Raw genomic sequence first — 27,871 nt, forward strand, 5'->3', positions numbered from 1 at the left:
AATTTCCTGTTTCTTTAGCTTGCCTCGGTTACTTTCTGGTCTATGTTACTCTTGGGTTCTCTCTTCACTTACAGAATCCTCCTTAATATTCTTGCAGGGCTGTCTTGGTGGTCACATATCCTTTCAGTTTCTGCCTGTTATGGAAGCTCTTTATCTCTCCATCTGTTCTGAATGAGAGGCTTGTTAGGTAAAGTATTCTTTGCTGCATATTCTTCTCATTTAGTACCCTGAATGTCCTGTGCCCTTTCTGGCTTGCCAGGTTTCTGTGGATAACATCAGACAGATCTGATGTTATTCTGATGTTCCTCCTTCCATATGTAAGGAAACTTCTCTCTCTAGCTACTCTCAGAATAGTTTCTTTGGCTGTAAGATTTGCAAGATTCATTATTATATATCAGGATGTTGATTTATTTTTATTGATTTTGGGATGGGTCTTCTCTGCATTTTGGACATGAGTGCTTGTTTTCTTTCCCAGATTTGGGAAGTTCCCAGCTATGATTTGCTTAAATATACCTTCTAACCCTCTCGGTCACTCTGCCCCTTTGTGAATCCCAAAAATTCTGACAGTGGAATATTTTATGACACCATAATTCTCTCCAATCCTTTTTTCATGGGCTACTAGCTGCCTATCTAAGTTTTCCTCAACTTCCTTCCTTTTTTTTTAAAGATTTTTTATTTATTTGACACACAGAGATCACAAGTAGGCAGAAAGGCAGGCAGAGAGAGGAGGAAGCAGGATCCCTGCTGAGCAGAGAGCCCGACACGGGGCTCGATCCCAGGACCCCGAGATCATGACCTGAGCTGAAGGCAGAGGCTTTAACCCACTGAGCCACCCAGGCGCCCCATCAACTTCCTTCCTTTACATCAGCTTGTGTTATAGATCATTTATTCTCCCTTCTGCCCCATTGACACTAGCTGGTAGAGTGTCCAGTTTAGACAGCATCTCATTCCTGGCATTTTTAAGTTCTGCCTGATTACATCTCATTTCTGTCCTTAGAGTTTCTATATTGTCACTAATGCTTTTTTCAAGCCTTTTTAGTAACTTTGTGACTGCTGTCCTGAATTCTATCTCTCTATCTTACTTATATCCATGTCAATTATCTCTATGACACGGTCTCTGATTTTTTTTTATGTGAATTCCTCCTTCTTGTCATTCTGTCCAGAGAATGATGGTTGGCAAATAAACAGAATCCAAAATATCAACCATGACCCAAGCAAGATGTACCCTAGCCAAATCCAGAGTGTTCAGAAGCCACCACAGAAAAACAAAGCCAAAATGAAAAACAAGAATAAAATAAAAAAAAATAGGGTGGTAGGGAGAGGAAGAGGGACTATAATCTCACAGTTTGGATCAAGCTGGGTTTTCCACCTGTTCCTAGGTTCTAGCCTTTTTCAAGCTGTTCAGGAAAAGAGTGATTATTGACCAGCCTGGCTCATGGTTTATGGTGATCTGAGCTGAAAGTCCGCTCCTGGGCTCACTCACCATAACCTGTTTCACTGCTAGGGCATTCTATGGTTAAGTCACCACCAATTAGTTCTGTGGCTCTTTGGATCCTGAGACCACTACCTAGAATTCCATTTTTTTTTTTTTTTTATTTCTAGAGCCTCTTTCAGAGAAGGGTGTCTCTCACTAGAGCAGATTTATAAGGATTCTGATTCTGCCTTGTAGTGTTATATCACATTTCAGGAGCCAGCTTATGGATGCTTCCTCCCCTTTCTGTTTATCTTCCATTAGCTTCCCACAGGTTCTAGACTCTGCACATTACCTTGTAAAAGGCAGCCACTTTTCTTCTTGTAGAGATCCAGATCTATATTCTTACATCTCAGGCTGATTTTGTGTATGTTCAAAATGGTTTGATAGATATCAAAGCTAAATTCAAAGACCATTTGAAACTGGGTCTTTTACTCCTCCACCATCTTGCTTCCTCTCTTTTCTACCCATATTTTTAACTGGGTTATTTGTTTTTTGGGTCTTGAGTTCTTCAGTTTGATAAGTTCTTTAAAGATTTTGGTTACTAACACTTTGTTAGATATATTACCTTTTCCCATTCTGAAGATTGCCTTTTAGTTTTGTTGATTGTTTCTTTTGCTGTGTGAAGATTTTTATTTTGATGAAGTCCCAATAGTTTATGTTTGCTTTGGGTTTCCTTGCCTCAGGAGATGTATCTAGTATGAAGTTGCTAAGGCTGATGTCAAAGAGCTTACTGCCTGTGTTTTACTCTAGGATTTTAATGGTTTCCCGTCTCCCATTTAAGTCTTTCATCCATTTTGAGTTTATTTTTGTGTATGGTTTAATAAAATGATCCAGATTCATTCTTATGCATATTGCTGTCCAGTTTTCCCAGCAGCATTTGTTGAAGAGACTGTCTTTTTACTATTGGATATTCTTTCCTTGATCTTTGCTTTTAAATATTGTAAATAAACATCTTATTAAATGAAATACTTCATAATGAACCATAGCAGCTTTTTCATGATTCAAATATTTTCTTCAAACTTTATAAAGGCATGCATGATGTTTATCAAAAATAATGTTGAGAAGTCCCTATCTGTATCAAATGCACTATAGATTTTAATCCAACACTCTATGACATATTTTTATTTTTAACTGAAGTCTCAGAGTGTAAAGACACTCCAGGCTGTTAGATACTTAAAAGACTTACCTAACTAAAACAGTTTCAAGCAACCCCCCCCCCTAGGGATACCTGGGTGGCTCAATGGGTTAAGGCCTCTGCTTTTAGCTCAGGTCATGATCCCAGGGTCCTGGGTTCAAGCCCCACATTGGGTTATCTGCTCGGGCTATCTTCCTCCTCTCTCTGCCTGCCTCTCTGCCTACTAGTGATCTCTGTCTGTCAAATGAATAAATAAAAACTTTTTTTTAAAAGCGCCCCCTATATAAGGAATTATTGTGTTTCTAAAAATATTTTAATTTCTAAGTGAAAGCATTAGTAACTGGCCAAGAATTAACACAGTTAATTATATTGTACTCCATTTAGTAGAATGCAATAAAATAGGTATAAAGATGCAATAAAAATAGTTATAAAGATGCTCTATCATATATATCTATATATATCATATATATATATCTATCATATATCATATATATGATAGATATATCTATCATGTATGTGATAGAGCATCTTTTTATTCATAGATAAAGAGTGTTACATAATAAGGTCTAATTCCATCTGACTTTTATTTATCCCTATCATACCCTATGTCACACCAGTTGTTCAGATTTTTGCAACTTAAAGTACATTTTTAAAAATTATGTACTTTTCCTCAAAACTGCTATTCTGAAGACTACAAAAGGTTCTTTTTTAAACTTCTTGAAAAAACTTTCTAATAATACAGAACAATTATGTATAACAAATGTCTTCAATGTGTAAAGGACCATAATAGGTTCTTAACTGAGGGTACAAATGTAGATCATATTACCTATATTACACATCCTTATCAATTTTCTTGGGATTGAATCAGAGGTGCAAGGCTTGAAAATCACTTTTACATTTGGCAAAACTTCACTACTAATCATTTTTTTCTCACAGTGAATATATTAACTCTGTAACTCTTCTCCAAGAACATAAATTAACTTTGTGAAATATTGTAGAATGTCATTTTTACAGAACACATGCACTTCATGAATTTCAGAAACACACATGAAATAATAATAAACAAATCTTATTTTCTTTTCATTATGATGGAGGATAGCAACAGAAAAATGTTCACTTTTAGCCCAGAAGGCTGACCTGTAACTTACATAGTTTTGATAAGGATCAAATAAGTTCTGGGTGCTACATTTTTAAAGGGTCTCATTATGGCCTGTATATCTCATTGATAGCTAATATTGGACTGAATGATAAAGACCAGAGAAATCTTGGAAAAGAAGTTTTATGAGTGGAAATTTGAAGAAGACATTTATGATCTAATACTCTTGGCATGTCCTGTCCCACTCAAGCACTGTGAAGATAACCACTAGCTTCATACAGCAAAAATTCAGGTCTTTGGCCCATGGGTCCTGTCCTTACGATACTTGAATAAACTTACTAAGTTGCACTGTAAAACATCTCAAGAATTCTTTCTTGATGCCATGCTCAATGATCCTGCAACAATTACATTTTTCCTTATCATTGTACTTAAGCATTATTTTTCTACATTTTCTAAATGTATATGTTTTGTAAAAAAATGAAAAGCATATTAAAATAACAGGTAAGGTTCAATTTATGATTATTAATTTGCAACCAAAAGGGTCAGATTCAGAAACTTTACTTTACTAAAAACAGTACGTTAACCAATCATAAAATAACAAATAGTGTAAAAATGTCTAGATATTGGTCTGCTCACTCCATTTTTGAAGCCCCCTTAAGGGTGTCTACTCAGCAAAAAAAGTGGAATTGGATTCATTAGTCACATTTCGAGCTGTTATGATTGAAATGATAAGTGTTTTTCTTTTTTTAAAGTACCTTGTAACTTAAATTAAAAAAAAAATAAATCTTGTTTCCACCTGAAGTTATTTTTAGTGGGGTTTTACTAAAATTTGCCTTTAGCATAAAAACAAATTTCCCTATATTAAATCATAATATAAGACAAATAAGTTGTGATTTTTTTTTCAATCCATAATTTCAGAAGTAGATTTAAAAATCAGTGGAGTAGCCAATCATTTAGAAGATACTTTTTGAGGAATGCTTGTATCTTATTCAATAAATAAATTAACTCCACTATTATTAACAAACAACACTAGGAAGAAACATGTATTTCCTGTCATATTTTTACACATGAGTCTGGCACAAAACATCTGAAGAACCTTCATGGGACATATATTGAGAAACATAACAAGAACATGCCTTATATGTTTATAAAATTCAATTATAGGAAATAAAAAAATATCAAGTGTTTCCTTTCATACCTGTGGTTCAGAATGAATCCAGATCTCCATGGTTGTTGACTCTTTCATTGGGGTATGAGATTGTACAACCTCCTTCATTGGCTTTAGAAGGAGAAAAGAAATACAATTATTTTTTCAGTGGTTTGTTAAAAGTGAAAAAATGCAGTGCATTGCACACATGCATGAAATATGAGTAAATAAAATAATGCCTGGCTAAATCCCTGTACACATCATAGTCATTGAGGAGTTGTAATACGGCAGGTAAAACTCTAGGCCCTAGGAATGGAAAAAGAAAAAAATTCTCATGGAATTTAAATTTCAGTGTTACTTTTAAGTTTTCAATTAAATATATGAATGGAAATGTAGAGGACAATTTGAAATATTTAAATGGACGAAATTTAAGCTGGAGAGATTTTTGCTCCAGTGCTGTTATAAATCAATGTCTTCAACAGCTTGTATTTATGAATCCACCATAGTCTGAAATTAAACTTATCCTGTTTGCCAACACATTGCAAATTTGCTGCCTAACATGAAAATATATTTAGTAAGTGCCAAGAAATTTCTGAACCAATATGAAGATACTAACCTACCAAACAATAATAATTATGAAGGTCTTGAAAAGATGATGTTTTTATTAATTGAATTTTATTCAGGATACAAATAATAAGTTTTGTTTTTAGAATAATGAATGCATACTATACACATTTTTTGTATATTTTGTTTTAGTCTACGTGGTAAAAGATTTGGTAAAAATTTATCACTTGATCTACGAAAGTGAAAATTTTTTCAAGAAGCTGAGGAAACTCAATGAATCTTGATAGCTTTCATGCTATAATAACAGAGTTGAGTAGTATAACTGAGATCATTTGTCACATTCTCAGAACTTCATATTGCTGTTTGGTGTGCTACAAATTGCAGTGATACCATAAATACTTGACAGTGTTTTGAAGGAGAGCAGATTTTGTCACCCCAAAATGTGTCTCTTTGGCATAAAGATTATTTAAGAAAAATAAGACTTAAGAAAAGTTCTGAAAAACTGAGTAGAAGTTACCCTTTCATAAGAAACACTATATTTATAACAAAAATCTCCATTTATAAGGATGTTTCCTTCTCTGTACCTGGAAGGGTGACCAAATTTTTAAAAACTCATCAATGGAGAAGGCAACAAACTTAAGCATAACATATTGTTTACTTGTTTAATGTGCTCTTCCTGGTAACCTTTCTTAACTGTTTCACCCCACCCCCCAATATATTTTGTCTTTATCTGAAGATGGATTTAGGGTAATGTCATGGGCCACTTCCGAAAGTTAACTCAGTTTTTCTGGGTATTCTCCATGTATACAGGAAGCGTGCATGCTATTAAACTTCTGTTTGTTTTTCTCCTGTTAATTTGCCTTTTATACAGGAGTTCTCAACTGAGAACCTACAAGCACAGAAAGAAAATTATTTTTCCTCCTCCATAGTTCCAAGTGCCCCACACATATCACCTTAATGTGACTATTTACTTATATTACTTGGGCATGACCATTATGTCAAATCAAGAAAAGGAGAGAAAATCAGACTTGGAACATATACTTCTAAGGCCCAGCTGAGCAGGAATTACCTTGTTATCTAATTAAATGGCAAATCAGGTTTTTATGCAATTACACTATGATTGTGACAAAAAGAATTCAATACACACCTATATTACCAGACTGATCACTCATCACAATATTCCAACTCACAAGAAAGCAACAGTCAAAAGAATTAACCAGTTAAAATGGGGCATCACATCACAGCAGAATTTCTTCACAAAATTTAAAAAAATGAAAATTAGACTGTGATCAAAGTAAGTTTCTGGGGCGCCTGGGTGGCTCAGTTGGTTAAGCCTCTGCCTTCAGCTCAGGTCATGATCTCAGGGTCCTGGGATCGAGGCCCACATTGGGCTGTCTGCTCAGTGGAGAGCCTGCTTCCCCCTCCCCCTCTGCCTGCCTCTCTGCCTATTTGTGATCTCTCTCTCTGTGTCAAATAAATAAATGAAATCTTTTTTTTTAAAGTAAGTTTCTAAAAGTCTTATTTGTTAGCCAAGCAGAGAAAAACACTTATTAATTGTGAGCTAATCAAGTTGCATTTGTTCACAATAGCCAAATAAATTTATCTAGGGAGAGGAAATTTGCGACAAATACTTCAACAAGTACAGTTACTCCAAAAGTTGAGAACATTAAAAACAATATCAATACTGAATTAAAAAAAAGTAAGGATAAATAATTCAAGTGGTTTTTCTTATCTTCTTAATGAGTTAATAGATGCTACCAGCAATATTTAGTTGTTAGTTACTTGAGGAAGCAATGCTAAGTTTGAAGTGACTAAAGAATTAGCCTCTATCAATGAATAGTCTGTGTGGGCTAAAACAGGCAAAAATAATTCCAATGAAGCTGAGAAAACACTAATTCAGTAAAACTTGAAGTGGCATCTACTAAGAAGTCTTATAACTAATGTTGAGTAAAATATACGTGGCATAGAAAAAAGTTCAGTTGGGCAAATTTATAAGGCTTGGGAAAATATGAGGCATCCAAAGCCTATAGTTATTTATTGTATTAAACATCAGCAGGTACTTCATGGAAAATGAGTTTATCATGTGTAAGGTCAATAGTGAGCTGCATTTACTATTGTTAGTGGAACTATTGTTATTATGTGAACTTTTGTCAAAAATACAAGTCAGATATCCTGACTTGCCCTACCACACAAGCTGTTGGATGGTTTGGCAGTGGCAAAGTTTTACTGAGTTTTTTGTTTGTTTGTTTGTTTGTTATTTTTGTTTGTTATTTTTTTGTTTGTTTTGAGATTAAAGCCAGCACTGAAATTTTGCCCAATGAGAACCACCCTTGACCACTATTATCAAACACTGAATTACTTTGGAAATTATTTTTTGCTGCCAACTTGATAATGTCTCTTAAAAAATCTAGCTAAAATTATAAGATAATACAGTGCTTATATGTAAGACCTATACTGCAATAATGTAATTTTGATGACAACTGCAATTGTTTGAGCAAGTAATGTCAAGTTACATTATATAATCTAGCCTTGTAGGAAAATATGCAACTGAAGGTCTTTTACCTAAACTTCAATTAGAAATTATTAATATTTGTGATGCCTGGGTGGCTCAATCATTTAAGTGTCTGCTTTGGCTCAGATCATGATCTTGGGGTCTTGGGACAGAGTCCCACTTATGGCTCCTTGCTTGGTGGGGAGCCTGCTTCTCCCTCTGCCTGCTACTCCTCCTACTTGTGCCCTATCTCTGACAAATAAATGAATAAAATATAAAAAAAGAAATTATTAATCTTCAATGTGGTGGCATGCTAAAAGTATGAAGAAAAGAATATAATAGAATACTTTACATACCTTCTAAGAAATATATATGTTGAAATAAAACTACATGCTATAGATTGATATCAGTATTTGGAAGTAACTATATGGAAAAACATTTCCAGAAATCAGATATACAAGTCCATTTATCTCATGAGGAGGTCTGTATTACATAACAAATTATACATAATTGATATCTGAATATCATCAATTGAAATTTTGTGGAAATTTGTCTTCTCATATTATATAAATATCTATTCTGGCCCTTTACAGAAAAAGTTTGCTGACCCCTGATCTAGGGGAAAAGGAAACACAGACTAATAACTATGATTAATGGGCACATCTATAAAATAAGTCTGGTAGATGTTAGATGCAGAGAGTGAAGAAGAGTTTTGTTGTTGTTTCAGCAAACAGCAGTTGTTGGCTGCATAAAAAGCAATATGGTCCAAGACAGGAAACCCCAGAATGTGGTTAGTATAGCTGGAGTATTATAGAGATATAGCTGCATGGTGGGACAAATGTATTAGAAAGTGAATTAATCATATACTCTTAATGGGCTTGCAAAGTTAGCTGGTGATTTTATAGCCATACAGTAACCAATGTAGATATTCAAATATATTTAAGCAAAATGCTGTGTGGTACAGAACCTTCTAAGAAGATTTGTGCTAAGATTTCAGATTTAATTTTATTTTTAAACCAAGTCTCTTAGGGTTACATTTCCCATGTGCATTCTAAGAATCTGGTTTAAACATTTTCTGTCAATCGTGAGCAATTTTGTCTGTCTGGTCTGCCCTCAAATATATAATGCCATATTCAAATGTCCACTGAATTAGGTAAAGATGATATTTTAAGTGGTTAAATGTTTAGTTATATGGATGTATTGTGCCCACTTAAATTTGGCAATTAAGCATCTCTATTTTGTAATATACTTCAATATTCAAATATTAGGAAAATTTATTGAATTTTGTTTTGGATAAAAATGACAAATTAAGAGTAAAATAATACTCCCATCCCTGACAATGTTCTTCCCATTGCTTCTTCTTCCAACAAATCCCAGAGTTACAAAACTAATAACAAGGAAATCATCTAATAAAAGAGCTTCAATATAAAGAACTGCTGAGGATTAACCACAATGTAAATAGGACAAATGATAATTCTAGGAAATAATCGTGCTCAAATACATTTATGCTTGACTTTCTTTTAATTTTTAATTTAAATTCAAGTTAGTTAACATATGTTGTATTATTAGTTCAGAGATAGAATGTAGTAATTCATCTGTTGCATATAACACCCAGTGCTCATTACTTAAAGTGCCTTCTTTAATGCCCATCACCCAATTACTTTATCCCTCCACACATGTCCCCTCCATCAACCCTGTTTATATCCTATAGTTAAGAGTCTCTTATGGTTTACCTCCCTCTCAGTTTTCATCTTATTTTTCCTTCCCTTTCCCTATGTTCATGTTTTTTTTTCTTAAATTCCACATATGCCTGAAATCATATGGTATTTGTTTTTTTTCTGACTGACATTTTACTTAATATAATGCCCTCTAGTTCCATCCATGTTGCTGCAAGTGGCAAGATTTCATACTTTTCTGATAAGCTTGGGTTCTTTAAGGAAATGAAATATAGTTCATTAATGATACCTGAAAAATACAGTTCACATCTACATTTCTGTTTCCTTACATGCACCACGTACTGAACCAAATTGCATTTTCCTTTTTTTTTTTTGAATCAGATGTCAAGCTGTCAAGGAAATGGTAAAGTACTTTATAATTACTCTTTACAGATTTAAGTCTCATTTTAACCCAGTTCATATTAAGACAGTGCTCAAATAGTGAAAACTGAGAACTACATCTTACCACTAATCTTAAAGTGTTTGAAAAGTGTCACTGGCATTGTTAAAAATTAAAAAGAAAAAAAAAACTTCCAAGAGAAAGATGGATAGTTATTGAATCTTATTATTACTGAGTCAAATATTACTAGTTGATAGTTTAGACATTGGAAGGGAATTTAATGTAGTTTTAAAATATATTAAATCCTTTAAGCAATAATACCTTATTTTACCAGTGATGTCTTATTGGCCTAGTGAAATAGACATATATGAAAGAAAAGATGTTCATTTATATTATTTCACCTTTCAGAATCTAGAAATTTCATGGTTTAAAAATTGTCTATATTCTGTTTGAATGATTTTATTTATGAATGTGAGAAGAGACTGGCTTATAAGGAGTATTCCAACATATTTAGCTTTTAAGGAAAATAAGAAACTGTTACAGATGAGTTAAAAAAAAAAGTAAAATTCACTTCCCAACATATAAGATCCTTGCCAAAAAAAAAAAAATGAAAGACAACATAATGTAATTGAAACTTTTAAATCTGGCAGGACCTTCTAACTGTTCTCAAACATTTTCCTGACTGTGTCACACACAGAATCTGAGCTTAATGACTTAATATGTTAACTACATTGCTTAACTTGACTAATGCTGAAACTACTTGAAACTACTGGATGAGGTAAACTCAGACTCATTCAGTGATCATTTTAAGGACAAATATGGATTATATCTTTTATTTTCCCACTTGGAAATTTTATTGCCACTCAAACCTAATGGTGAGGAAATCATAGCTAGAATAAGATCATGATATTTCTGATTACAGTCTCAGTATTACATATTGTTTCAAAATATAGTAAAAATAGAATCCAGAGGAACGTCATTGTATTCAGCAATTACTTTCTTTCTCAAATGTAACGTTTTCTACTGGAAATATTAAGTATGCTTCCATTTTCAGAGTAATCATTCACACCCCAGGAATGTCAGACATTGCAGAAACATGACATTCTAAATTGTTGTCGTCATCACTTAATTTCAGCTACTAAAGACTATATGTGAGTTTAACTGAAAGGTCATTTTTATTTTATTGCCATACAGTTGACATATTGACATGTTAAGGAGAAAAAAAAAACGGCCTTTTCAAAGCATCATATGAAACATTTTTTGGAGAGCCCTAGTTAATACTCATCAAAATGATATGTGTCTAAAGACATATAAGTATGTTGTTAATCCTTCTAATGATTACTTTTATAAAATAGCCTCATTCTCACTTCTTCCTTATAAGAAATCAAGATTCTTACTATGGAAATAATATCCATCAGAACTATGATAAAGTTCACAAATTCGAAGTGTAATTTGATGTTTATTTTTACCCACAATATACATTAAAAGCCTTGGGGGAAAAACACCTTAAATTTTATAATAAATTACAAAGCACATATTTCTATTGCAATGAATACACTGTAGAGATTTCCTGAAATAGGAAAAACCCTAGTTGATTCTTACTCTCCCTAATGTTTCTTAAGGTCCTTCTGTCAAGCCTTTCTGTCTTAAAATTAACAGAGGTGATAATACTAAGGAGGAAAAGATAGGTTTAATAGAGATTAAAATCTACTCAGCAATGTAGTGCAAAAGTAGAAAAGGCAGGAGTTTGGAATCTGCATCTGGCTCTACACCTTACTTGTTTTATGAACTCTGTGAAGTTAAAGATGACTCTGTTTCAGTATCTGTGAAATAAATATAAAATAAAAGCCCCTTAGAACTATTGTATTCTACTGAGCTATTAAAGTGCCTGATACCTTATAATAGTCTCCTCACTTGAACTATTATGGAGATATTTCCTTCATAAAATGAAGTCGAAGTCATGAACAGCCATCCACTACATGGTTCCCCCCTCTCCTTGCACCTCCGCATTTTTGAAACTATGAATTCCAATTACTTACAAAACGTGTTTGCATATCTGAAAAATAAAAATAAAAAAACCAACTGCTGCAATAGATAGCACAATAATGTGGTGGTTGAGGGGGGAAGCAACATGGAAGGCAGACATTAGTTATTCTTTACTTTTACAATTCTTACATAACGTCTAATTGGGAGAAACCTCTTTCCATTACACATAAATTCCTCTTAGTAACATAAAAATAAATTATTTGTGAATTTAGTTGGCATTCCAAAAAAAGTTGGTTTATAAAAGTGGAGAATTACAGAAATCATCAAAATTTGAGAACCAATATTAACCATTTCTATGAATGCATAAAGATAAATAAAATAGACTTCAATAGATAAATAAAATTGACTATTGAAAGTTTTAAAATGAATTGACTAAATGTTATTGAATGCATGCAAATTTATTTAAAAATACATATTTTTTCAGATGAAAGCAAGAAGGAGAATGGTTGGATCAAACAAATTTAAACAGAATCTGATAGTCAGCATTCATTTACGATTTTCAAGTATTCTTAAAAGTATTTTCTAAAAGTATTATACAGTTTACATGCTTGAAGAAATATGACAAATTTAATATTTCCTAATAAGTTACACAGAGTAAAGTGTTCCCATATAAACTAACAAACTAAATGTAAACCACTTTTTTTTTGTATTTTTAAATTTCTTTTCAGCATAACAGAACTCGTTGTTTTTGCACCACACCCAGTGCTCCATGCAATACGTGCCCTCCCCAATACCCAACCCCTTCCAATTTCCCTCAACTCCCTTCTCCTCTCCATCTCACTATGCCCTCCATGTTATTTGTTATGCTCCACAAATAAGTGAAACTATATGATAATTGACTCTCTCTGCTTGACTTATTTCACTCAGCATAATATCTTCCAGTCCCATCCATGTTGATACAAATTGGGTACTCATGCTTTCTGATGGAGGCATAATACTCCATAATGTATATGGACCACATCTTCCGTATCCGCTTGTCCATTGAAGGGCATCTTGGTTCTTTCCACAGTTTGGCGACCGTGGCCATTGCTGCTATGAACATTGGGGTAGAGATGGCCCTTCTTTTCACTACATCTGTATCTTTGGGGTAAATACCCAGTAGTGCAATGGCAGGGTCATAGGGAAGCTCTATTTTTAATTTCTTGAGGAATCGCCACACTGTTTTCCAAAGTGGCTGCACCAACTTGCATTCCCACCAACAGTGTAAGAGGGTTCCCCTTTCTCCACATCCTCTCCAACACATGTTGTTTCCTGTCTTGCTAATTTTGGCCATTCTAACTGGTGTAAAGTGGTATCTCAATGTGGTTTTAATTTGAATCTCCCTGATGGCTAGTGATGATGAACATTTTTTCATGTGTCTGATAGCCATTTGTATGTCTTCATTGGAGAATTGTCTGTTCATATCTTCTGCCCATTTTTTTTTCAAGAGAATATTAAATCGTTTATTGATTACACATGATAATGGATGATACACAAGCTTTAATCCCATCTATAATTTTATCTGATACCATAATTCAATTTAGATATATTGCAAAGGATGTGCCAACAATCATATTAATAACCAAATAAACTCCAGACTTTGCTTGGGTGACCTTTTAATGGTGAACTCCAGGTCACAACACATTAACTATCAGTTCAACTACACCAAGGTTTGTGGAGACAATGGCTTCTGTGCCCAAGCAGGTTGCAAATAAATTTCGAATGGAACCTGGCATCACCCTGAAGGAATTCTAACTTCACACTGTTGGGGTAGTATACCAAGATGGCTTCAGAGTAGACTAACTTTACACAGCACATTTAAAAAAAAGACACATTTATTCAGCGTCATGATCAGACTATTACATTTAGCAATCAACAGCATGGGTGCAAAAAAAAAATCTACATTAAAACCCTTTGTTGGAATGCTTTACACTTTCCACAGAACAGAAACTAAAATAACCTGTTATACAATTAGTCACAAATACAGTCCTCGAGTTTTTTTTGCCCATACACATGAGTATTGTCTAAAACATGTCTTCTTTGTAGCAGCTAGGCCCTGCCACCACTGTGCTTGGCTGAGTTCACAAATCTGTTGTAACCTGTAGCTTCCCTGTCACTTCTCTGGCTCTCCTCTCCTGCTAAGCTTTGTTTCCTGGCAGTAATTAAAACCTTCTGCCACTGCCGTAGCTGCTGCTGCTGCTGGAACCACCATAGCCACCTTGGTTTCGTGGTTTGGCGAAGTACTGGCCTCCACCACCATAAGGGCCAGAGCTTCTGCCTCCAAAATTGCCTCCTTTCATGGGTCCAAAATTTGAGGATTGATTGTTGTAATTGCCAAAATCATTATAGCTTCCGCCACCTCCAAAGTTGCTTCCATCATTACCAAATCCGTTATAGCCATCCCCACTGCCACCATATCCACCACCACCTCGACTGCCACCAAAGCCACCTCGACCACTGAAGTTTCCTCCGCGACCAAAGTTGTCATTCCCACCAAAACCACCTCCACGACCACCACCAAAGTTTCCAGAACCACTTCGACCTCTTTGGCTGGATGAAGCACTAGCCATCTCTTGCTTAGAGAGCGCTTTCCTTACTTCACAGTTGTGGCCATTCACAGTATGGTATTTTTGAATGACAATCTTGTCTACAGAATCATGGTCATCAAATGTTACAAAAGCAAAACCCCTCTTTTTGCCACTGCCTCGGTCAGTCATGATCTCAATCACTTCGATTTTCCCATACTGTTCGAAATAATCTCTTAGATGATGTTCTTCAGTGTCTTCTTTAATGCCACCAACAAAAATCTTTTTCACAGTTAAGTGGGCACCAGGTCTTTGAGAATCTTCTCTTGAGACAGCCCTCTTTGGTTCCACAACTCTTCCATCCACCTTGTGTGGCCTTGCATTCATGGCTGCATCCACCTCCTCCACAGTGGCATATGTGACAAACCCAAAGCCTCTGGAGCGCTTGGTGTTTGGGTCTCTCATTACCACACAGTCCGTAAGTGTTCCCCATTGCTCAAAATGGCTCCTCAGACTCTCATCGGTTGTTTCAAAGCTCAGACCTCTGATGAAGAGCTTCCGCAGCTGTTCAGGCTCTTTAGGAGACTCTGACTTAGACATGACGGTGGTGGGAGGGGAGACTTTAACGATGCTTACTCGGCGGCGTCCACGTTCTGCCCATTTTTTTGATATGATTATCTGTTTTGTGTGTGTTGAGTTTGAGGAGTTCTTTATAGATCCTGGATATCAGCCTTTTGTCTGTGCTATCATTTGCAAATATCTTCTCCCATCCTGTGGGTTGCCTCTTTGTTTTGTTGACTGTTACCTTTGCTGTGCAGAAGCTTTTGATCTTGATGAAGTCCCAAATGTTCATTTTCACTTTTTTTTCCTTTGCCTTTGGAGACATATCTTGAAAGAAGTTGCTGTGGCTGATATCGAAGAGGTTACTGCCTATGTTCTCCTCTAGGATTCTGATTCTGATGGATTCCTGTCTCACATTGAGGTCTTTTATCCATTTTGAGTTTATCTTTGTGTATGGTGTAAGAGATTGGTCAAGTTTCATTCTTCTACATATAGCTGTCCAGTGTAAACCAGGTTTTTATTTTGTTTTGTTTGAGATAAGGTGATGCCAGAAAATATACAATTTACTAGCATTTCTTGTCCACAGGATAATCAGGTCACATTTGCCAGAATTAAAGGGACATGCAAACCTATGTTTATCAACATTCTGGCACAGAGAGGATGTTGTGAATCTGGAATACTTTATGTCTTACAGATAATCCTCCTTTATTGTTTGTATGTGTTTTGCTTGTTTTTGTTTTTTAATTTCAAATTGGTGTCAAGAGATATGGACTTCTAAAAGCAAAGCAAAAATTTGATAGTGGTGGATGGAAAGGTGCAATAATGATTTAACATAGGTTAATCTAAACTGAAATTTATTTTAAGACTGCATATTTGTTTTCTAGGATAAATGCTATCATTAAAACTAAAATGATGAGGTCCTAAGGAAAACAGTGTTCAGTTATTCCACAGGCTTGTACAATATTTTCCAGACTGCTTTGAGTCTCTCTGAAATGGTTTAGAATCAAAAGAATATGCTGTTCCTCCCTCTGGATGTAGTAAGACCTAAGGTAAATGTGACAAAAATAGCAGATTAGTTCACTCAGCATAATCTCTTCCAGTCCCATCCATGTTAATACAAAATTTGGGTATTCATCCTTTCTGATGGAGGCATAATACTCCATAGTATATATAGACCACATCTTCCTTATGCTGAGTGAAATAAGTGAAGCAGAGAGAGTCAATTATCATATGGTTTCACTTATTTGTGGAGCATAAGAAAAACATGGAGGACATGGGGAGATGGAGAGGAGAAGGGAGTTGAGGGAAATTAGAGGGAGAGATGAACCATGAGAGACTATGGACTCTGAAAAACAATCTGAGGGTTTTGAAGGGGCGGGGGGTGGGAGGTGGGGGGAACCAGGTAGTGGGTATTGGAGAGGGCATTGATTGCATGCAGCACTGGGTGTGGTGCAAAAAACAATGAATACTGTTACACTGAAAAAAAATAATAAAAAATAAAAAATAAAAAATGAAAAAAATGAAAAAATAAATAATAAATATACTTTCAAAATAAAAAAAAGAAATTATGATTTACCTCAAGATTTATATTATGGTACACAAAAACACACTGCTATACAGCCTTGTGTATTTGGTGAAGGAAGGTTAAAAATTTAAAAATCTATGTTTTCAACTCCAGTCAAGATTCACATGCTAGGTAAAGACAAAGTTTCACTAGATTTCTTGTCCAAAAGAAAACTGTCCTGTGAGGTTCCTGTCCAGAAAATTTCTATGTTTTTCAATGATGTTACTTATATTGAAGTATTTTGACAAAATATGTATGGCCAAATGGAGGCCCTCATTGCTACTCTGAGAATTGAGCTTTGTAAATATAAATTCAATAATAAAAACTTAATAACAATCCATATTGATACTCTAAGGTATTAATTATAATTACTATTCAGCACAAAACATACCAATTAACTATATTTAAAACATTCATCAGTATTCCTTGCTAAATATACATATCTGCAATTCCTGAGTTGATGTCAATAGGCCAGTAATGAATTGAGTTAAAAATTATTTATATAGTAAAAAAATGCTACAGTGAGATATAAGTAAATTGAATTTCCTTTTGTAAGAAACTACAGAATATGAATTATGATTATGTTAAAAACCTGCATATAATGATGACATTTCTCATTCCTAAAGAGATCCTTCTAGGAATATTGAATGATATGTTACAAAAATATTTTGATCTGAACTAGCCTACTGTCTACATCAATCAGCTAAGTATCTGAAATAAAGAGTAAACAGGAATGGAGAGTAATTTAAATAAGAATGGAAATAAAATAGAATTAGTGATATTTTGATAAGAATAGCACTAAATGTATAGATTGCCTTTGGCAGTATAGACATTTTAACAAATTATATTCTTCAATCCATGAGCATGGAAAGTTTTTCCAGTTCTTTGTGTTATTTTTAACTTCTTTTATAAGTATTCTATAGTTTTCAGAGCACAGATCTTTTACTTTGCTTAGATTTATTCTTATGTATTTTGTGGTTTTTGATGTGATTGTAAATGGGATAATTTCCTTTCTTTTTCTGCTGTTTCATAATTGGTGTATAGAAATGCAACAGATTTCTGTATGTTGATTTTGTATCCTGTGACTTTGCAGAATTCATGAATAGGTTTTAGGAATTTTTTGGTGGAATCTTTTATGTTTGCTACATAAAGTAACATGTCATCTGCAAAGAGTGAAACTTTGACTTCTTCCATGCTAATTTGGATAATTTTATTTCTTTTTGTTGTCTGATTGCTGAAACTAGGACTTCCAATACTATGTTAAATAGCTATGGTGAGAGTGGACATCCTTGTGTTGTACTTGACCATAGGGGAAAAGCTCTAAACTTTCCTAAGTGAGGATAACAATAGAACAAACAATCCAAAAATTTGCATGGAACCACAGAAAACCCAGAATAGCCAAAACAAACATGAAAAAGAGAAGCAGAACTGGAAACTTCACAATTCTGAATTTCAAGCTATATTATAAAGCTGAAGTCATCAAGATGGTATGATACTGGCACAAAGACAAACACACATCTCAGTGGAACAGAAGAGAAAGCCCACATTATATCATCAGCTAATCTCCAACAAAGCAGGAAAGGATATCCAATGCAAAACAAACACAAACACAAACAAACAAACAAACAAAAATCTCAAAAACAATGAATACTGTTACGCTGAAAAGAAATAAAAAATTTAAAAAAAACAGAAGAATGGATAAAGAAGATGTGGGGTGTATATATATACAATGGAATATTATGCAGTCATCAAAAAATGAAATCCTGCCATTTGCAACAACGTGAATGGAACTAGAGTGTATTATGCTAAGCAAAATAAATCAATCAGAGAAAGACAAATATCATATGATGTCACTGATATGAGGAATTTGAGAAACAAGACAGAGGATCATAGAAGGGAGGAAAAAATGAAACAAGATGAAACCAGAGAGGGAGAGAACCCAAAAGAGAGTGTTATCTCAGGAAACAAACTGAGTTGCTGGAGGGGAGTAGGGTGGGACAAATGGGGTCGCTGGGTGATGGACATTGGGGAGGATATGTGCTATGGTGAGTGCTGTGAATCTGTAAGACTGAGGAATCACAGACCTGTACCCCTGAAACAATACATTTTATGTTAATTAAAAAAAATCTTTTCAACAAATGGTGTTGGGAAAATTGCACAACAACATGAAGAAGAATGTAACTGGACCTCTATCTTACACCACACAGAAAAATAAAATCAAAATGAATGAAAGACCTAAATGTGAGACAGAAATCCATCAAAATTCTAGAAGAGAACACAGGCAGCATCTTCTTTGACCTCAGTCACAGCAACTTCTTATTAGATATATCTCCTGAGGCAAGGGAATCAAGAGGAAAAGTGAACTACTGGGAATTCATCAAGATAAAAAGCATATGCACAGTTAAGGAAACAAGAAAACTAAGACAACCTAAGGAATGGGAAAAGATGTTTGCCAATGACAGCTCTGATATAAAAATTCTATAAATAAATTATAAAATGCAACAACCCAACACAAACAATCCAGTGAAGAAATGGACAGAACCCATGAACAGACATTTTTCCAAAGATATCCAGATGGCCAACAGATACACAAAAAGATGCTCAACATTGCTCATCATCAGGGAAATAAAACTCAAAACCACAAATGCCACCTAATATTTGTCAGAATAGCTAAAATTAACAACACAAGAAAAAATAGATGTTGGCATGAATGTGGAGAAAGGAGAATGTTTTTACACTGTTGGTGGGCATGTATACACATGCAACCACTCTGGAAAACAGTATGGATGTTCCTCAAAAAATTAAAAATAATAATACCTTATGACCCAGCAATTGCACCATTAGATATTTACCCAAAAGATACAAAAACAAAACAAAACAAACAAATAAACAAACAAACAAGAAGAAAACCAGATTGGTGGTGGCACATGCATCCCAATGTTTATAGGAGCATTATCAACAAAAGCCAATTATGGAAAGAGCCCAAATGTCCATCAACTGATGTATGGATAAAGAAGAAGTGTTGTGTTGTCTTGTGTTGTGTATGTTATATATTCACTATATATATATATATATATATATATATATATATATATATATATATATATTTACAATGGAAATTATTCAGCCATAAAAAAGGAATGAAATCTTGCCATTTGCAAGGACATGGATGGTGCTAGGGTGTGTAACCATCCCTTAAAACAACAAAGTGCTTAAAATATAAGCCATGAGAAATTATACTAGTTAACAAGCATGCTTAGGTGTAGGCTTATGAAAAACATGTACTGGCAATAGGCCTCTGGGGAAGAGGACCATATATGCGCTTAAAGCCGAGCAGCTGGGGATGCCCAACTCACTTAGGGCTGAATGCCACCTGCTTTGTTTTTCTGTTATCTCCCTTTCCCCAGAGAGCACCTGAAGTTATTCAGACAATCTTTTGTTTGGGCTTGCTCACTATACATCGTGTACTAAGTGACCAGACATATTTTGCCTTTCTTCTTATTTATCTACAAGACTCATAGTCAATGTATATCCTACTCCGACTCCTTTGTTGTTTATTAACTACTTTCCAATAAATATGAGACTGAGGAGATTTTTGGGGTGACAGTCTTTTCTACTGTCATCCCCTGCTTCCATTCTCTTGCAGTTGAATTGTTTGTGCCTCATTCTTCTGCTGTGCACCATCAGGAAGTGGCAGAGTGTATCATGCTAAGTGAAATATGTCAGTAAAAGAAAGAAATATACCATATGTTTTCACTCATATGTGTAATTTAAGAAACAAAACAGATGAAGACAGGGGAAGGGAAAAAAAGAGAGGGACAGAAACCATGAGAGACTCTTAACTATAGAGAACAAAACTGAAGGCTGATGGAGGGGAGTTGGGCAGGTGTGGGGATAAATGAGTGATGGGTATTAAGGAGAGCACTTGTTGTCATGAGCCCTGAGTGTTACATGTAAGTGTCAAATCACTAAATTCTACTCTTGAAAGCAATATTACAGTATATCTTAATTTACTAGAGTCTAAATAAAAAATGAAAATAAAAGTAAAATTATTAATGAAGAAGGAAAAAATAAATAAATAAGAAAAGAAGTTAGTTTTCTGAAATATGACTGGAAAAAATATAGGCAATAAAATATATAATGGCACCATATTCTGAGCAATTATCTATTGAAGTTAGGGAGGTAGTTGAAGATATGGGCAATATTCTACTGTAAACAACAAAAATAAAGTCCACATCAGCTTAATTAGAACATGTTTACTTTGACCAAAACAAAATGAATAACAAGCAAATATGAAAATGAAATTTTTAAACTGAAGTTTAATTTGTAAAGCATAGAAAAATTAGCACTGGCTATTTTTGTATTCAGTCATTACGATAGATTTGCATATTATATTATCATCATAATAAAAAACAAAAGCATCAAAAACACCTGCATGATGACTATGTCTCTTTACATTAGATTTCCTAATTTAAGAAGGTAGATTAAAATGTCTTCAGTTTATTTTATAGCATATTTTATAGCAAGTGGTTTTTAAGGAGTAGTTAAAATGGGTAAAAATAAAGACAAATGATCTATATTTTTGAAAAGCAAATATTTTATAAATCAAAAACTTTATGATTATTATTCTTTATCTCCCAACAAATGTAATGATTTACTTATTTATTTATTCATTTATTTATTTAACTCATTGGATTTTTTTTTAATTTATTTTTTTTAGTGTTCCAAGATTTGTTTATACATCACACCCAGTGCTCCATGCAATACATTCCCTCCTTAATACCCATCGCCATGCTCACCTAACTCCCTACCCACGTCCCCTCCAAAACCCTCAGTTTGTTCCTCAGAGTCTACAGTCTTTCATGGTTCATCTCCCCCTCTGATTTCCCCCAATTTACTTTTCCTTTCATTCTAATATTCTCCATGTTATTACTTAAGCTCCACAAGTAAGTGAAAACATAGGATAATTGACTCTCTCTGCTTGACTTACTTCACTCAGCATAATCTCTTCCAGTCTTGTCCATGTTGATACAAAAGTTGGGTATTCATCATTTCTGATGGAAGCATAGTACTCCATAGTGTATATGGACCACATCTTCCTTATCCATTCGTCCACTGAAGGGCATCTTTGTCCTATCCACAGTTCAGCGACCATGGCCATTGCTGCTATGAACATTGGGATACTGATGGCCCTTCTTTTCACTACATCTGTATCTTTGGGGTAAATACACAGTAGTGCAATTGCAGGGTCATAAGGAAGCTCTATTTTTAATTTCTTGAGGAATCTCCACACTGTTTTCCAAAGTGGCTGCACCAACTTGCATCCCCACCAACAGTGTAAGAGGGTTCCCCTTTCTCCACATCCTCTCCAGTTGTTTCCTGCCTTGCTAATTTTGGCCATTCTAAGTGGTTTAAGGTGGTATCTCAATGTGGTTTTAATTTGAGTCTCCCTGATGGCTAGTGATGAACATTTTTTCATGTGCCTGATAGCCCTTTGTATGTCTTCATTGGAGAAGTGTCTGTTCATGTCTTCTGCCCATTTTTTGACATGGGCCAATTTCTTCTTTATCCATTCTTCTCTTGAAGGGCATCTTGGCTTTTTCCACATTTTGGCAATTGTGGCCATTGCTGCCATGAACATTGGGGTACAAATGGTCCTTCTTTTCACTACATCTGTATCTTTGGGGTAAATGCCCAGTAGTGCAATTGCAGGATCATAAGGTAGCTCTATTTTTAATTTCTTAAGGAATTGAAAACAAGTGTTGGAGAAGATATGAAGAAAGGGGAACCCTCTTACACTGTTTACAGAAATGCAGGTTGGTGCAGCCACCCACTTTGGAAATGTGGAATTTTATTTTGAAAGTGTTTAAGTGTTTTAACGTGTGGAATTTTATTTTAAAATCAATTCTCATTCATTATATCCATATGTAAGAATAATTTTGATATCAAGGAGAAAGAAATGTTGAAATACCTTTGAAGTCAAGGGAAAATGTAAATGATTGCCAATGTTGACTATGTATGTGATTGCAGAAATAAACTAAATCAATAGCAAAGCTTTTAAGCTTGTTTCTTAAACTGGCTACTTCACTCTAAGTCTAATATGATTAAATAATGCATCATATAGAGGTTTTCAAACAATCTAAGAACATAAACACTCTTCCAGTACTAGACCAACAGATTGCATTCTAAATTTTATTGTTGTTGTTGTTGGTTGTTGTTGTTATTTAGAGAGAATGTATGAGTGCAGATGAGCAGGTTGGGGGGGTGTGGCAAAGGAATAGGGAGAGAGAGAATGCTAAGCAGGTTCTATGCCCAACATGGAGACCCATATAGGATCAATTTCGTGACTCAGAAATCATGACCTGAACCAAAATCAAGGGTCAGATGCTTAACCAACTGAGCAAACCAGGCACCCTTGTATTCTAGGTTTTAAATGTCTAACCAGTTTGGCCTATTATTTGTAGTAAGTATTGTATAATAAATAATTTCAGTAGATTGGTAAAAAAAATAACAGAATTTATAAACACATACTTTAGAGTCACACAGACCTCACACAGACCTCAATTCAAACACCACTTGTACAAGCTATCTTGTTTTAAAATATATGATAAAATTGGTTTCAGGTGTAGAACTTAGTGATTAATCACTTATATCTACCACCAGTGTTCATCACAACAAATGTGCTCCTTAATACCTGTCACCCATTCAGCCCATCTCCCACCCAATGCTGTTTGTTCTCTATAGTTAAGAGTCTTCATGGTTTGCTTCTATTTCTTTCTCCTTTTCTCCCTCTTCCTCTATGTTCATATGTTTTTTTTTCTTGAATTACACATATGAGTGAAATCATATGACACCTGTGTTGTTAATTTTAGTCATTCTGACAGGAGTGAGGTGATACCACATTGTAGTTTTGATTTGTGTTTCCCTGATGAGTGATGCTGAGCATCTTTTTATTTTTCTGCTGGCTATCTGTATTTCTTCTTTGGAAGCATGTCTATTCATTCTATCTCCCCATTTTTTAACTGTATCATTTGTTTTTTGGGAGTTGATACATTTTTTTTAATTTTTATTTTATTTTATTTTATTTTATTTTATTTTTAGTTGATACATTTTGATAACTTCCTTATAGATTTTGGATACCAACCCTTCATCAGATATGGCATTTTCAAATATCTTATCCCATTCCAGAGATTATTTTTTAGCTTTGTTTATTGTTTCCTTCACTGTGCAGAAACTTTTTGTCTTGATTAAATCCCAATAGATCATTTTTTGCTTTCAGTTCCCTTGCTTCATGTGATATAGCTAATAATAAGTTACAACAGCTAATGTCAAAGAGGTTGCTGCCTGTGTTCTCCTATAGGATTTCAATGGTTTCCTATGTTACATTTAGGTCTTTCATACTTTTTGATTTTATTTTTGTTTCTGGTGAACAAAAGTTTTCCAGTTTCTAGGGCGCCTGGGTGGCTCAGTCATTTAATCAAATTACTCTTGATTTTGGCCCAGATCATGATCTCAGGATTGTGAGATTGAGCCCTGAGTCATGTTCAGTGGTCAGTTGGAGTCTGCTTGAGATTCTCTCTCTCTCTGTCCCCCTCCCCAGTGCTATCTTTCTCTAAAATAAATAAGTATTAAAACAAACAAAAAAACTGAAAGTAGTCCAGTTTCATTCATTTGCATGTTGCTCTCCAGTTTTCCCAAAACCATTTTGGAAACACCATGTGTTGGGAAAACACCATTTGTGTTGGGGGAAAAAAGAGACTGTCTTTTTTCCATTGGATATTATTTCCTGCTTTGTTGAAGATCAGCTGATGATATATTTTGTGGGTCCATTTCTAGGTTTTCTCTTCTGTTTCATTGATCTATGTGTCTGTTTTTGTGCCAGTACAATACTGTCTTAATGACTGCAGGTTTGTAATATATATTGAGGTCCAGAATTGTGAAGCTTCCAGCTTTGCTTTGCTTTTCCAAGATTGGTTTGGCCACTTGGGGTCTTTTGTGATTCCATACACATTTTAGGTTTCTTTATTCTAGCTCTGTGAAAAATGCTGGTGGTATTTTAATAAGGACTACATAAATGGATAGATTTCTTTGGATAGTATAGACATTTAAAAATAAGTGCTCTTCCAATCCATGGACATGGAATGTTTCTCCATTTCATTGTGTCAGCTTTAATTTATTTCATCAATGTTTATAATTTTCAGAGTACAGATATCTTACCTCTTTGTTTAGGTTTATTCCTTGGTGTTCCTATGGTTTTTGGTGCAATTGTAAATGGGGTCAATTCCTTGGTTTCCCTTTCTGCTGCTTCATTATTGGTGTATTGAAATAGATATCTGTACATTGACTTTGTATCCTGCAACTTACTGAATTTGTGTATCAGTTTTATCAATTTTTTGATGTAGTCTTTCAGGTTTTCTACATAGAGTTTCATGTTTTCAAATAATATGTTTAACTCCTTCCTTGATTTAGATGTCTTTTGTTTATTATTGTTTTCTGAATGATGAGGCTAGGACTTCCATTTCTTTTTTTTTAAGATTTTATTTATTTATTTGACAGACAGAGATCACAAGTAGGCAAAGAGGCAGGCAGAGAGAGAGGGGGAAGCAGGCTCCCTGCTGAGCAGAGAGACTGATGTGGGGCTTGATCCCAGGACCCTGGGATCATGACCTGAGCCGAAGGGAGAGGCTTTAACCCACTGAGCCACCCAGGCGCGCCATAGGACTTCCATTTCTATGTTAAATAACAATGGTGAGAGGGAACATCCCTGTTTTGTTCTTGAGCATAGAGGAAAAACTCTCAGTTTTCCCCCATTGAGGATGATATTAGATGTGGGTTTTTCCTGTATGGCCTTTATGATGTTGAGGTAGGTTCCCTCTATCCCTACTCTGTTAAGGGTTTTACTCAAGAATGGATACTGTACTTTGTCAAATGCCTTTTCTGCATCTATTGAAAGAATTATATGACTCATCTTTTCCTTTACTATTGTCCTATATCACGTTGATTGATTTGTAAATATTGAACCACAGTTGGAGCCTAGGAATAAATCTTGCTTGATCATGTTGAATGATTCCTTCAATGAACCATTGGATTCTATTTGTTAGTATTTTATTGAGAATTTTTGCATTCACATTCAACAAGGATATTGGCCTCTAGGTCTCTTTCAGTGGATTCAGTATCTGTTTCAGAATGATGGTATTGGTGCTCTCACAGAATGAGTTTGGAAGTTACTTTTCTATTTTTTGGAAAAGTTTGAGAAGAATTGATATTAACTCTTCTTTCAAAGTTTGCTAGAATTCCACTGGGAAGGCATCTGGCCCTGGACTTTTGTTTGCTGGGAGATTTTTTTAAAACATTTTATTTATTTGAGGAAAGGAAGAAAAAGGAGAGAGAGAGAGAGAGAGAGAGAGAGAATGAGGGGACAGAGAGATAGAAAGAAGCAGACTCTCCACTGATCAGGAAGCCTGAAGGAAGGCTCAATCCCAAGACCCTAGGAATATGACCTGAGCCCAAGGCAGATGCCCAACTCTCTGAGCCACCTAGGCATCCCTTTTGGGTGATTTTGATTACTGATTTGATTTATTTGCTGATCATGGGTATGTTCAAGTTTGCTATTTCTTCCTGTTTCAGTTTTGGTGGTTTATATGTTTCTAAGAATTTATCCATTTCTTCCAGATTGCCTAATTTATTGGCATATATTTTTTCATAATATTCTCATAATTGTTTTTATTTCTGTGGTGTTGGTTATGATTACTACTCTCTCATTCATTATTTTATTTATTTGGGTCCTTTCTCTTTTCTTTTTTATAAGTCTGGCTAGGGGTTTATCACTTTTATTAATATTGCCAAAAAACCAACTCCTGGTTTCATTGATATGTTCTACTACTTTTTAGTTTCTGTATCATTTATTTCTATTCTAATCTTTATGATTCCTATTCTTCTGTTGGCTTTAGGCTTTATTTATTATTCTTTTTCTAGCTCCTTTCAGTGTAAGGTTAACTTGTGTGTTTCAGATTGGCCTTGAGGTAGGCCTGCATTGCTATATACTTCCCTCTTATGACTGTTTTTGCTGCACAGCAAGGGTTTTAGACTGGCATATTTTCATATGTATATAGATATAGATATATATATATATATATCTATATATATATCTTCTTTAATTTCCTGGTTGACTTATTTATTCTTTAGTAGGATTTTTTTTAATGCTCCATGCATTTGGGGTCTTTCCAATATTTTTCTTGTGGTTGACCTCAAGTTTCACAGCATTGTTGTCAGAAAAGATACATGGTATGATCCCAATCATTTTGTTCTTGTTGTGGCATGATTTGTGACCTTGTATGTGATCTATTCTGGAGAATGTCCTATGTGTCGTGGAAAAGTATATGTTTACTGCTGCTTTAGGATAAAATTTTCTGAATGGGTATTAGAGAGGGCACGGAATGCATGGAGCACTGGGTGTGGTACAAAAACAATGAATACTGTTATGCTGAAAATAAATTAAAAAAATGAAAAAAAAATTCTGAACGTATCTGCTAAATCTGTTTGGTCCAATATATCATTCAAAGCCATTGTTTCCTTCCTGATATTCTACTTAGATGATCTGTCCATTGATGTAAGTTGTGTGTTAAAGTAACTTACATTTATTGTCTTATTATCAATCATTTCCTTTATTTTTGTTACTGTTTTATATATTTGTTTTTTTCTATGTTGGGGCCATAAATATTTGCAATTGTTAGATCTTCTTGTTGGATAGATCCCTTTATTACGATATAGTGGTCTTCTTCATGACTTGTTACAGTGTTTGTTCTTTTTTTTTAAGATTTTATTTATTTGACAGACAGAGATCACAAGTTGGCAGAGAGGCAGGCAGAGAGAGAGAGGGAAAAGCAGGCACCCCGCTGAGCAGAGAGCCTGATTCGGGACTCGATCCCAGAGACCCTGGGATCACAACCTGAGCTGAAGGCAGAGGCATTAACCCACTGAGCCACCCAGGCACCCTTGTTACAGTGTTTTATTTAAAATTTAGTTTGTCTGATTTAAGTATTGCTACTCCAGCTTTCTTTTGACATCCATTCACATGATAAATATTTCTTCATCCCCCCAATTTCTATCTGTAGATGTCTTTAATTCTAAAATGAATCTCTTGTAGATAACATGTAGATGGGTCTTGTTTTCTTTTTTTTTTCTTTTTTAAGATTTTATTTATTTATTTGAGAGAGAGACGAGAGAGAGAGAGA

General features: G+C 34.7%; 1 protein-coding gene across 2 annotated transcripts in view; it reads right to left on the reverse strand.

The window, feature by feature from the left end:
- PCDH11X (protocadherin 11 X-linked) overlaps window positions 1-27,871 on the reverse strand; it is a 471,745-nt gene that overhangs the window by 120,947 nt on the left and 322,927 nt on the right. For both annotated transcript variants that reach the window (XM_032881806.1, XM_032881805.1), the window contains exon 4: window positions 4,904-4,984. In XM_032881806.1, the coding sequence (XP_032737697.1) occupies window positions 4,904-4,984 (81 nt within the window). The remainder of the gene's footprint in view (window positions 1-4,903; window positions 4,985-27,871) is intronic.

This window comes from Lontra canadensis, unplaced genomic scaffold (assembly GCF_010015895.1).
Source record: "Lontra canadensis isolate GAN:19392208 unplaced genomic scaffold, GSC_riverotter_1.0 scaffold77, whole genome shotgun sequence".
NCBI classification, from domain to species: Eukaryota; Metazoa; Chordata; class Mammalia; order Carnivora; family Mustelidae; genus Lontra; species Lontra canadensis.